Source organism: Cololabis saira, chromosome 18 (genome assembly GCF_033807715.1).
Source record: "Cololabis saira isolate AMF1-May2022 chromosome 18, fColSai1.1, whole genome shotgun sequence".
Taxonomy (NCBI): Eukaryota; Metazoa; Chordata; class Actinopteri; order Beloniformes; family Belonidae; genus Cololabis; species Cololabis saira.
Genome location: NC_084604.1, coordinates 3,236,968 through 3,249,438, shown reverse-complemented (window position 1 = coordinate 3,249,438; position 12,471 = coordinate 3,236,968). Strand labels below are relative to the sequence as shown.

At 47.6% G+C, this 12,471-nt stretch overlaps 1 protein-coding gene across 1 annotated transcript in view; it reads right to left on the bottom strand.

Annotated features, from left to right (window-relative positions):
• adam17b (ADAM metallopeptidase domain 17b) overlaps window positions 1–11,238 on the bottom strand; it is a 38,313-nt gene extending 27,075 nt beyond the window's left edge. Inside the window, exons 1-4 of the mRNA XM_061747070.1 lie at window positions 10,923–11,238; window positions 3,677–3,809; window positions 3,459–3,592; window positions 2,173–2,261 (exon numbers count right to left, since the gene is read on the bottom strand). Of these exons, the coding sequence (XP_061603054.1) occupies window positions 2,173–2,261; window positions 3,459–3,592; window positions 3,677–3,809; window positions 10,923–11,016 (450 nt within the window). The 5' untranslated portion in view covers window positions 11,017–11,238. The remainder of the gene's footprint in view (window positions 1–2,172; window positions 2,262–3,458; window positions 3,593–3,676; window positions 3,810–10,922) is intronic.
• Window positions 11,239–12,471: the final 1,233 nt, after the last annotated feature.

Sequence of the window (12,471 nt, the reverse complement as noted above, 5' to 3'; positions counted from 1 at the left end):
ATGATGGATGGATGGATGGATGTATGAGTGGATGGATGGATGGATGGATGGATGTATGAGTGGATGGATGGATGATGGATGGATGTATGAGTGGATGGATGGATGGATGGATGGATGTATGAGTGGATGGATGGATGGATGATGGATGGATGGATGAGTGGATGGATGGATGGATGATGGATGGATGTATGAGTGGATGGATGGATGGATGGATGCTTGGATGGATGGATGGATGCATGGTGGATGGTTGGACGGACGCTTGAATGGATGGATGGATGTATGAGTGGATGGATGGATGGACGGATGCTTGAATGGATGGATGGATGGATGCTTGGATGGATGGATGGATGCATGGTGGATGGATGGACGGATGCTTGAATGGATGGATGGATGGATGGATGGATGCTTGAATGGATGGATGGATGGATGGATGCATGGTGGATGGATGGATGGATGGATGGATGGATGGATGCATGGATGCATGGTGGATGGATGGATGGATGCTTGAATGGATGGATGGATGGATGGATGGATGCATGGTGGATGGATGAATGGATGGATGGATGGATGAATTGATGGATGGATGGATGGATGGATGCTTGGATGGATGCATGGTGGATGGGTGAATTGATGGATGGATGGATGGATGGATGGATGGTTGGATGGATGGATGGATGGATGGATGGATGGATGGATGGATGGATGGATGGATGTTTGTTTTGCTTCTGCTACGGGCTCAAGACACTTGGAGTCAAAATGAACAACTACCGTATTTTCGCGACCATAAGGCGCACATTTTTTTTTTTTTTTTTTTCAAATGTGCCGGGCGCCTTATGAAACAGTGCGCCGTGTCTATTACCTGAATTACGGTAATGTAAGGCCGGCCACCATGAGAAAGGTAAAAAGAGGGGGCGGGTGAAGCCCCCGTGAGTTACGACGTGAATGAGACTCCACTGAGCTGTTTAATGCGAAACAGATGATGAAGACTTTTAAGGATTTGCTTGATGTGTAAAGTGAAATAAAATACAATCAAACTAAGTTTTGCTCTGCTATATTTTTAAATAAGCACACTTGTGTGTGTGTGTTCTGCAGCGCGCGTGTGTTTTGCATGTCGGGAACCGAGGAAGCACCTGCCGTGGGTTTGCGGCTCTGATCGCCGCCTCCCCGGGGGCAGATCCGGCTGAAATGCCGGTGCTCTTTCCCCGGAAGCCCCTACTACCAGTCCATGTGGGCTCCTCCGGTCCCGGCCGGTCGGAACCGTCCACATTCCCCAGTTAAAGCCGCGGCTGCAGCAGCGCGGTGATGCGCGCTGCTGCAGCCGACTTCCTGGTTCCCAAAGCGGGGTCCGATGACCTGGTTCCCGGCCGATTTGCGAGCAGAGATTTCTGGGGTCTGCCCCAGGTCAGATCAGCTTCACACTCCGAGATTTGCAGCCAAATCTGTCGGTTACAAACCCGGTACCGGATCCCGACATGCGCGTGTGTGTATTCGCACGGGGGGGGGGGGGAGGGGGCGAACCGAGACCCGGGACCCGGTCCAGCGCGAGGGAGCAGACGGGGAGCGGACCCGGTCCAGCGCGGGGGGGCGGAGCGGAGCGGAGCGGGACCCGGTCCAGCGCGAGGGGGGAGCGGAGCGGGACCCGGGACCGCCACGGTCGGGATCCGCAGCACAACGGGGTATGAAAAGTTTATTTACTCTCGTGCTTGCCTGCCACGCTGGTGGACAGAAACTGCCGGCTATGGTGATTTTTAAAAGAAAAGCGTTCCCTAAAGAGACTTTTCCAGCCAGAGTGAAATGAAAAGGGCTGGATGGATGAAGAGATGGTCGAGTGGCTGAGACAGGTTTATGTGCGGCGCCCCGGTGGTTTTTTTTAATTCTTTAATGCAGAAACAGAATATGAACCTTTGAAGGGTTTGATTGATGTGAAAAGTGAAATATCAAACTAAGTTTTGCGCGTGTGTTTTGCAGCGCGCGTTGTGTGCAGCTCCGTCTCCTTAGACGGCGCCTTTTGGGTCGGTGCGCCGTATGTGTGTTTTAAAACCAAAAATGACACACAAAACTGAGGGTGCGCCTTTCCACACAGTGCGCCATATGGTCGCGAAAATACGGTACTTATGAAGGCTGAAGTGTTGTATGTAAATCAAAAGTGTGTCATGTTTTGTTCATCCACACCTCAATGTTGTACTCTGCTTCATGCGTCAGGATGCGGGCCGAGAACTCCTGGTCGTCTATGAGAGCCTGAACGCGAGAGCCCTCCTCCCCTGGAAGAGAAGAAGAGAGAGGCAGAGATGAAGGACCGCTCGTTTCACCATGCTTTCCACATGAAAGTTCTCGTGAAGCTGCTTGAGTCTGAACTCTGCAGAGCATTTCAGGGTTTTAGCTGCTCCAGAGAAACTCAGGGAGGACGTAGACTACGGTGGACCAGCGAAGGGATGGGTGGGTGGATGAATGGATGGATGGATGGATGGATGGATGGATGGATGGATGGATGGATGGATGGATGGATGGATGGATGGATGAATGTGTGGCCAGGTGAGGGGTGACGAGTGATGGGGGGCGTGTCTCTGGCCCAGGTGTGCAATTATGTGGTGTTGAGCCAGCCGGGACAAACATTTTCCGTAAAGGCGGCGGCGGACAGGTTGCCCTTGACAAAAGAGACTGGAGAGTTGCATTTTAAGTCAAAAGTGCCTTGGAGCGTTGGGCTGTGGCCGGGGAATGGGAGGAGGAAGTGAGTAGCGGCTCCACGCTGCAAAGAGTGCCTGTATACATTGCGCAACACCCAGTGGCGGAGCGCGGGTCTCAGTCCAGAGGGGGCGGAGCATTCTCCATGGGCCGTTATGATAGTCATTTTAAAGGAGCCGTGTGTAAGAAATGGCCAAAACTGGTACTGCAGTCACTTTCAAAATACTGTTGAGCGGCGTGTACTTTGGTGAGCCTTCAGTCTTTGGTGCGTGTTGGCTGGGATGTGGTGCTCAACGACTCACGCTATTGATTAAGGTGTTTGTTTCAATCTCTTACACAGGGTTGTCCTGAGTGGTCACTGCTTTAGACCAGGTTAGGTTAAACCCATAACACCACAGTGGCATTTGGGATAGCTGCTGTGATTGTGTGCCAACCTGTCTTTTTTATCGTTCATTATCATATATATATATATATATATATATATTGGGATAACATGCTTTTTATTTATTTATATTCAGTCGTTGTCCATCTGAAGTGGTCTCTATAGCCCTGGGTTACAGTTGGATGGATGGAAAAACAGATGGGTGGATGGATGGATGGGTGGGTGATGGAGGTTACAACGTTGAGGAGGATCAACTTTGGAGTATTTTACAGATTTCCAGTTTTGTGTCCGTTAGTCTGACCAGACCAACAACACAAGTAACACAGGTGGGCTGCAGCCCCCCCTCTCCCCCTCTCCCTCTCCCCCCCCCCCCCCCCCTCAGAAAGGTTCCTACCCACAACATGTCCGGTGAAGTAGTTGTGTCTGTTGACGGGGTAGGGCTGCTCCCGGCCGTCCTCGTCCTCCACCACGACCCTGAAGTCCTCGGTGAAGAGCTCCTCGTTGGTCCTCAGATACAGCTGGAAGTGCCTGGACCCAGGGACGAGCAGGTCAGATCTGACACGTGCACACACACACATACACACACACACGGGGGGGGGCGGGGAGGCTCACCTCCGCAGGGCGTGGAAGCTCAGCAGCCGCTCCAGGTGGGTCTGGGCCTGGGCGGCGCGGCGCCGGACCGAGTGGCTCTGCAGGCCCGTGAGAGGAAGCACGTCGAAGTCCTCCAGCATGGACCTGAGCGAGGCTGCAGAGGAAGAGTGGCACAAGCTGGTGACCCTCAGCAGCCAGAGCCCCCGCCCGGACCCCCGCTGGACCGCCGTCCCCCTGGACCACATGGAGCTCAGTGGACCCCTCTGCCCCCCCACAGCACCCCACACCCAGGCTCTCGCCCGTCTGACACCAGCCGAGAGGAAGCATGAAAACAGTCGTCCTCTCTGCGGTTTCGTCTGGTTTCACTTGCCGCAGCAGGAAGTGCCTGACTGGCGCCGAGGTTGTTGTTCACACCTCATCCTGGTTTCTGCTAACGTGGCGTCTTCGTGGCCCGTTTCCACGCACAAGACTGATGGCACTTTTCCACTAATACCTACTCAGCCTTACTCGCCTCCACTCAGTTGTGTTCTTTCCCACTAGGGGTCTAACATGCCAAGTAGATACTTTTTTTGTATCTACTCTGCCAGCTCAAAGTAGGGTATTTCGCTGGACTACGTTTAATGCGGCACAACGCGCTGACGCCGCGCATGTAAAGGAAGAAGGAAGAGGCGGATATGTTTGAATTTAACTAAAAGAAAAGGCAGAAAGTGTCAAAAGTGTGGCAGCATTTCCAGCTGGACACCAAGGCAACACTGTTGCATGTTTCACTGTAAGACAGAGCTGATACAACAGTACGTACTCAACGCTGCAGCTTCTCCACCAACACCCTGTTACTCCCAGAGGGAGGACCGGCACCCAGACACGGTAAAATTAAGGCCCCGTTTACACGGAGCAAAAACGGAGGCGTTTTCATGCGTTTTGGCCGTTCGTTTACACGAAAACGAAGCTCAAAGTCACCAAAAACGATCATTTCTGAAAACTCCGGCCAAAGTGGAGATTTTCAAAAACTCAGTTTTCACATTTGCGTCTAAACAGAGGAAAACGGAGATTTAGGCTTCAGAACGTCACATTATGGGACAGAAACGTCACCAGCATCATTTGTGCGACCTGTGTTTACAATTAGTTTGGCCACCGTCAATATTTTCTTGTATTTTACCTGTTTTATATTCTAAAGTCACACTTAAAAGTAACTCCACTTCTCTGTCACTCCAAACGAAAGACTCTCGTTCCGTCTTGGAAGTAAAGCCTGAATTATGGTCCCGCGTTAAATCGACGCAGAGCCTACGGCGTAGGGTACGCGGCGATGCGCGCCGTACGGTGTGCGTCGCCGCGTACCCTACGCCGTAGGTTCTGCGTTGGTGTAACGCGGAACCACAAATCAGCCTTAACTGGAAGTTACACGTGTCATTTGTTGATGTTTTTCCAGGATTCTGATTGGCTGGCATGACGTTAACAGCGTATTTATGCAGATTCGTGTAAACGAAGAGATTTTGAAAATGATCTCGTGTAAACGATGGAATTTTTCAAAAACATAGAGGGGGAAATATCCGTTTTTGTAAATACCCGGCTATGTTTTTGTAAATTCAAAAACAGAGGGGGAAATATCCGTTTTTGTAAATACCCCGGCTATGTGGAAACGGGGCCTAAGTTAATGTAGCGCTAATTAATGAGATTAACATTACAGTACCTTGATAACATAACATTATTCAATTCAATTCAATTCAATTTTATTTATATAGCGTCTAATACAACAGAGTTGTCTCTAGACGCTTTACAGAGACCCATACCCAGAACATGACCCCCGAGCAGTTATTACATAAACAATGGCAGGTAAAAACTCCCCTAGTGGGAGAAAAACCTTAAGCCAAACAGTGGCAAGGAAAAACTCCCCTTTAGGAGGGAAGAAACCTTGAGCAGGACCAGGCTCATAAGGGGGGACCCTCCTGCCGAGGGCCAGACTGGTGGGTCAGGGACGGCAACAGGACAGCAGGCAGGTGGAAGCAGCAACGGGATGACCAGGGGTGGGGACCGCAGGCCAGCACGCAGCTCCCGAAGCTCCGGCCCAATCAGCAAGTCCCAGGTTGGGGTGCAGGGTCAGGGAAAGACTTGTGCTCCGTAATGCAAGCTACAAGCCTATTATATAGGTTTCTAATAATTATGACAACTGTCGATGCGGCTAACGCATTTAATCTGTAAAAACACAGAGCTGTAGAGAGATGAGGGTGAAAAATAAAAACGTAATAAAGCTAACTGGGTAGTTGTCAATTTTATCTATGTAGTCATTGATGGATAAAACATCAAGTAGCGCTGGTGGCTAATGTGCTCCAATACAGCAGGTCTTAGAATTTTATTTTCAACACTGCCAAAACTCAAAATCTTATCAAGACTTTAACTAATAATAATAATAATGACTTGGATTTATATAGCGCCCTTCTAGGCACCCAGAGCGCTTTACAGAAATCATTATTCATTCATACACGTTCTCACCAGTGGTGGTAAGCTACATTGTAGCCACAGCTGCCCTGGGGCAGACTGACAGAAGCGTGGCTGCCATATCGCGCCTAACGGCCCCTCCGACCACCACCAACATTCATACACATTCAAACACATTCACACGGGGCAAGGTGGGTAAGGTGTCTTGCCCAAGGACACTACGACAGCAAACTGGGACATCCTTAAAACATAACTAGAACTTAAAATGTGCTTGACATAAATGAAAGTTCAATTGAAACACGTGGGAAAAACACCTAACCTTTTAAGTGATGTGTGTTATCAGGTGTAATGCCATTTTTAAGTTAGAAATAAGAACGTTTCTTGGTAAGATCTTTAGTTTTTTGAGTGAAGGCAGTGAATTTGGTCGACTGGTGTAAGTTCAGGGTTTTTAAATGCACAGCCATGAACCTACTGGATTATATAATTTAGTTTTAGTAATGTCAACTAACATCTAACATCTTATGTATATTTATAATTGCTCTTTAACTAAACAAAAATATGTTTTATCCGATTACTCGATTAATCGATGGAATTTTCAGTAGAATACTCGATTACTAAAAAATTCGATAGCTGCAGCCCTAGTCCAAATGTTCATAAACCTGGTGGCTGAGAAGAGAATTAAAAAGCTACCAACTGACTTTTCAGCAGGGCCGAGACAAGCTAAAAAAATTAAAAAGCGTTGCCGCTTGAAGCTTCTCTCTCTCTCATTTTTTAACTTGATATCAAACACAAGCCACAGACCCAGCAGCACATCTATCATCTCCTCCAGGTTCTACATCTTTAGTGTTGTTGTCTTCTTCATTTAGATACACAATCCAATACGTCACAGCAGCTTCTCCAACCTCCTACTTCTGATCCAGGTGCTGGATTGGACAGGCCGAGTTGAGATGATTAGAGCCGAGTAGGGCCCTGTCCCAATCCCCCCACTACCCCTAGTTTTCTTCACTACCCCTAAATTTTGCACGTTCCCGTGAGGGTAGTGGTGTCCTAATTCCTCTTTTCACCTAGTGGTAGTGCCTTAAACGAGGGTTAGGGGGCATCAATCTAACCCTACACAGCGAGGGTTTTCAGATACTGACCAGCTGACCGAGGGATAGAACAATTTCCTTTTCGTCGTAATTTGCGGACTGAATAAAAAAAAAAACATGGCGGGCATTTCTTATTTTTTTGTGAATAAAATCAATATTTTGAGTTAGTTTCTGCATAAAAATGCGTTTTGATAACATTTCTAGCGAGAAATCAATATTTTACGTTCATAATATTCACTCAGTGAATGTATATAATCACTTGCTTGCCCGTTGTTGCAAAGTCTTTTTCAAACCTCGCCAGAATAAAGGTTGATTTATGGTTCTGCGTTACACCAACGCAGAGCCTACGGCGTGGGTTACGCTGCGACGCGCGCCGTACGCCGTAGGCTCTACGTTGATTTAATGCAGAACCATATATCAGCTCCCGAGTTCTCATCCTAAAATTTTCGGATCAAATTTCTTAACAGGCATTATTTGGATAAACTGAGCCCAGGTTGGGGATCTTAACAGTTACTTTTACGCCTGAAAAAATATTAAAACTTAATAAAGTGGCATATTAACAGCGCCACAGCTGAAATTAAAACAGCTTTTAGCTCTGGGCTTCCTGATATGGTGTGACGTATGTGCAAACGTAACTACGTAGTCGCTTACGTACCCGAATGTAAACCACGCAGTGACGTAGCAAGCAAAATTAAGGGGTAGTGCTGAAAAGTAGGGGTAGTGGGAGTATTGGGACTGGTCCCTGGGAAGATTACAAGGGCCCTAAAATGTGTGGCTTCATTTTTAGGGGTAGTGGTAGTGAGGGAGGGTTAGTGGTAGAAAGTAAGGGGTGTATTGGGATTGGCCCTAGGTACTAGTGGAAAAGTGCCATCAGAGCCTCCAGCCGGAGAGGCAGCACCGGGTGAGGTGCTGGACCGAACCCGGTTCCAGGTACTCCGGGCCACGGTGGTCAGGTTGATTCCAGCACCGCCAGCAACTTCAGCCAAGGACCAATCAGGCGGAGCTCCAAGCGTCCCAGGGGATCCATGGACGGACCGCAGCAGACCTCCAGGTCCCGGGTCAGAGACACACCTGGACCCGGTCTCACCCCCGTGAGACCTGGGACTGAACCTCAACACCAGCTGAGGCGTTCAGGTACCAGAGACGGGGTGGACGGTCCAACGCCAGCCTCCAGGCGCCTGGCAAAGCAAGGCTGGTCCTGTTCAGAGCTCACAGTCGTCGCAGCTCTATCACTTATTTCCACACGATGAGGATAAACTAGTCTCAACTAAAGCCTGAATTAAGGTTCTGCGTTACACCAACGCAGAGCACACGCCATTGCCGTGCCCGTGACGCCGTCGTGAACCCTCCGGACTTCTCCGTCACTCCATTTCGCCGCGGTGCAGTACCCCCCCAGAGCGCTAGGGGGTTGCGTTCTTTTCCTGAATGCTTTATCGTCGTCTCTAGTTGATTCTTTGTTTAGCTTCCGGCTTTTCTGGTCACAGTGAACAATTGCGACCAAGAGATAGAGGATCTTGCTGGAGTTGAAGTTGTTGGATGTCGAAGAAAGTATACTTATCCTGAATCATATTCGCAACAGAAGAAGGAGGAGAAGGAGGAGATGGGCTGTGCTATTGAACCAATCGAGGCAAAATGGCATAGTGTGCCGTGGCACTCTTGGATAACATTATTGAAATTACTCATATTGTTGTCGTCATGTTTTGTAAATAGTTGTTTTGGCAATAAACAAGTGTGCTGTGATAAATGTTACTTTGAGTGGAGCACAATTAATTACGATTTATTTCCTCATCCCAGTATTGTTTTTGTAATTCCACAAACAGCTATAGGTGATGAAAACAAATGAAAAATTCACATTCACTTGGGGACGGTTAGAATTGTTTTTCGTGACGATGATCTGAGCCCTGGTTTTCATAATGGTGTACATTTTTAACTACCATGGGAGTATGAATAAATTTCAGTTGTGAAATGACTTAATTTTTTACAATGCATAGGTAAAGTACATGAAGTACAAAAGGGCAAAAATCCAACATATATAAAAACTCAAATATGAGAAGTTGGTCAAGACTTTGTCGTCTTGACGTCATCACCTGGCGGAGCCGCCATGTTGGAAGCTACCTGAGCTGCTCTTCGGACCACTGAGCACTGTGTACAGACGAGCTCCCTCTTCGTTGTGTTTTAGCCTACCAGTATTTGTAATCGTTACTTTCCGTTATTCTGTAACCATGGTAACCCGTTGCTGTGTTGTAGCTGCAGCAGCTCCACACATAACAGACGTGGGGAAAAGATCGCTAATGGTTTAACTTTTCATCACTTTCCTGCTCGGAGGCAGAACCACGGAGGCCGAGTATCTGAGATAACGGAGTAAAAGAGTCAAAGAGTCGTCGGCTCGCTTGGATGTAACGACCAAACATAACCTTCCACAGTAAACCACAAACAAACACTCACACAGACCGGGTCGGATCAAAACATGGGTTTTATTCCCCACTTCTCCAGCTAAACACAGTTGCTGGCCAGCTCTCTGTGGTGCGATTAACCCCAATCTTCAGATAAAACTAGATTATTGAGGAAAAAATATTAATTATATTTGTAGCTGCAGAGGAAAAAAATAATCTCACGAGGAAAAAAAAAATATTGCTCACGCCTCGGAGCCTCTTCAACATAATATAGCAGTCAAAAAAGAAAAAGAAAATACAAAACATGTACTGTATGTTGTACTATTATACAAATGTATTGAAACACATGGCGAGTCAAACATTTACCAAAGCAGCTGCCAAACACTCCTAAACAAGGTAGTAAGACGTGGGTTGTGCAGAACTGCAGCAGTAAATCCTTACTAAAGAGTGAAGCTCCGACCAGGAGCTGCACTCTTTAGTAAGGATTTCATCTGGATCCAAACCGTTAATAATCATTATTTTCTCCATATTCCGGTCCCTGGCTTCCTTGTTTAAGGTATCCCGGTAAATTCCAGTTCCTTTCCAGCAGTTTAACATCTTTTTTTTTGTGTTCCGTCTGTTCACTTGGTGCTACTCACTGCTGTTTGTTTACACTCTCGAGGCTGCCAACATGGCCGCCGCGTCCCAGAATGCAACTTGGTGACCAAGTCCTATTAAAGCAGCACAATGTAACTTTTCCACCTTAATCTAATATTTCATCATCATCCTTGTGATGGTACATCAACTTACAACAGGTTTAATGAACCTCTGTCATGGTCTGGGGGGTCTGTGTCGCCTTCACTGGCACTATGTAACTTTGAGGAGCATGGTAGGAACCCTGCCACACTACTGGTAAAGCACTACCGCTGTTGTCCAAAGGAGACGCCAAACTCAACAAAAGCTGAAAGTTACATTGTACTGCTTTAATATGCCTATACAGTTATGTATATAAGATAGAAACTACACTAAACTATTATATGAACTAAAACAGGGCAAGACTGGTACATTAAAGTACAAGTATAAAGTTGGTACATTAAAGTACAAGTGCAAGTGTTACTTCAGCTCAGCAATTCTAATTCTACTTCTTTAATTGGACAATAAATTACAGTATTACACATGAACCTCCAGGAACTGTGCTGAGATCACACATGTTGCAGTGTCTCTTTAAGAAGCTGCTTTAAATCACACTTCACTTTTACATCTAGTTCATTATGCGCATTAAACAACGGAATTAAACTTTTTTAAAGTACTTTCATAATGAAACTAAAGTGGTACCTGCGGGTTCAAACCTGGAACAAGTTCTGCTGAACTTACCGAACTCCTGGTCCGGTTGTGGCCGCGGGGACGCGGCGGCCCCCGCCAGCGGGATAAAAACGGTAAAAGCGATTAAAACAGGGAGGAGAGTCATGTCGACAGCGGGAGGGAGTCCCGGAGCCGGGACCGCAGCCGGGACCGCAGCCGGGACGGGGTCGCCGCTGGCTCTGCTCCTCGGGGGCAAAGGTTCCGCTCCAACCGGTACACGGCTTCACATTTCTGGACGAAAAGGAGCGAATCTCCTCCAGCTGAAGCCAGAAACACGCAGAACCCCACAGAACCCCGCAGAAACACGCAGAAACCCGCCTAAAGTCGCCTAAAGTCGTAAAGCCGTACTCGGGAAAGCAGGAAGAGCGAGCCCCAAGGAAAGTTCCCGCGAACCGACGCGGGCAGCCGGAAGCTCGCAAAGCAGCCTTCACATAAAAAGCACGATGTGTAGAGTTTTAAGGAACTTTACTCATTTGACCAATTCTGTATTTGCATCCTTGTAGCCTACTTACCAAAGAATAAATAACTAAAACGGCTACTTAAATTCGCTCTTAACCAGATAAAAGCTCTAATTCAGCTGCAAGTGTTAGCTTTAAGTAACGTCATTCTGTAAAATAATAAAACTACCGAAGAGTATTAGGGCCAGGCAGGAGAAAAGTAAAAATAATATTTTAGAGGAAGATTTTTTTTCCATTATGCACTTCGAGAAAAAAGTCGAAATGTCGAGAAAAAAGTCGAAATGTCGAGAATATTTTTGAAGTATAATTTCGAGAAAAAAGTCGAAATGTCGAGAAAAAATGTCGAAATGTTGAGAAAAAAGGCGAAATTTCGACTTTTTCTCCAAATTGTATTTCAACATTAATCTCGACATTTTGACTTTTTTTGTCGACATTTCGTCTTTTTTCTCGAAGTGCCTGGCCCTACGTTCACACTGCAGGCCTTAATGCTCAATTCCGATTTTTTCCCATATCCGATTTTTTTGTGTGGCTGTTCACATTATCTTTTAAAATGTGTCCTATATCAGACTGGAGTGTGAACGCATCGCGGCCTGAACTGACCCGCATGCGCAGAGGAACAATAACAAAGACGTCACACGCAGCACGCCGTATGTTGGGCTAAAGGCTGATTTACGGTTCCGCGTTACACCAACGCAGGGCCTACGGCGTAGGGAACGCGGCTACGCGCACCGTGCCGTGTACCCTACGCCGTATACTACGGCGTAGGCTCTGCGTCGATTTAACGCAGAACCATAATTCAGGCTTAAAGGTAGCTCCGCACCCCGGAGTGTCAGCTCCGCTCTCCGGGGAGCAGAGCTACCGAGCTACCGAGCTACCGAGCTACGGTCCAGCTCGTTGTAAAACGGGCAGGTTATGCGACCACGACCGCTTCGCTAATTTGAATCCTTAGCTTCTTTATTTAGTAATATGCTTAAATTCAGCAGGTTGTCTCGTCTGATCTGAGGTCGTATAAAGAGGTGAACGTGGGGGAGGGGAGGAGGAGAGGCGGAGGCGGCCCGGAGGGACCCCCGCCGTCTCCCGTGTCTCTCCCCCGCGGCTCGGAG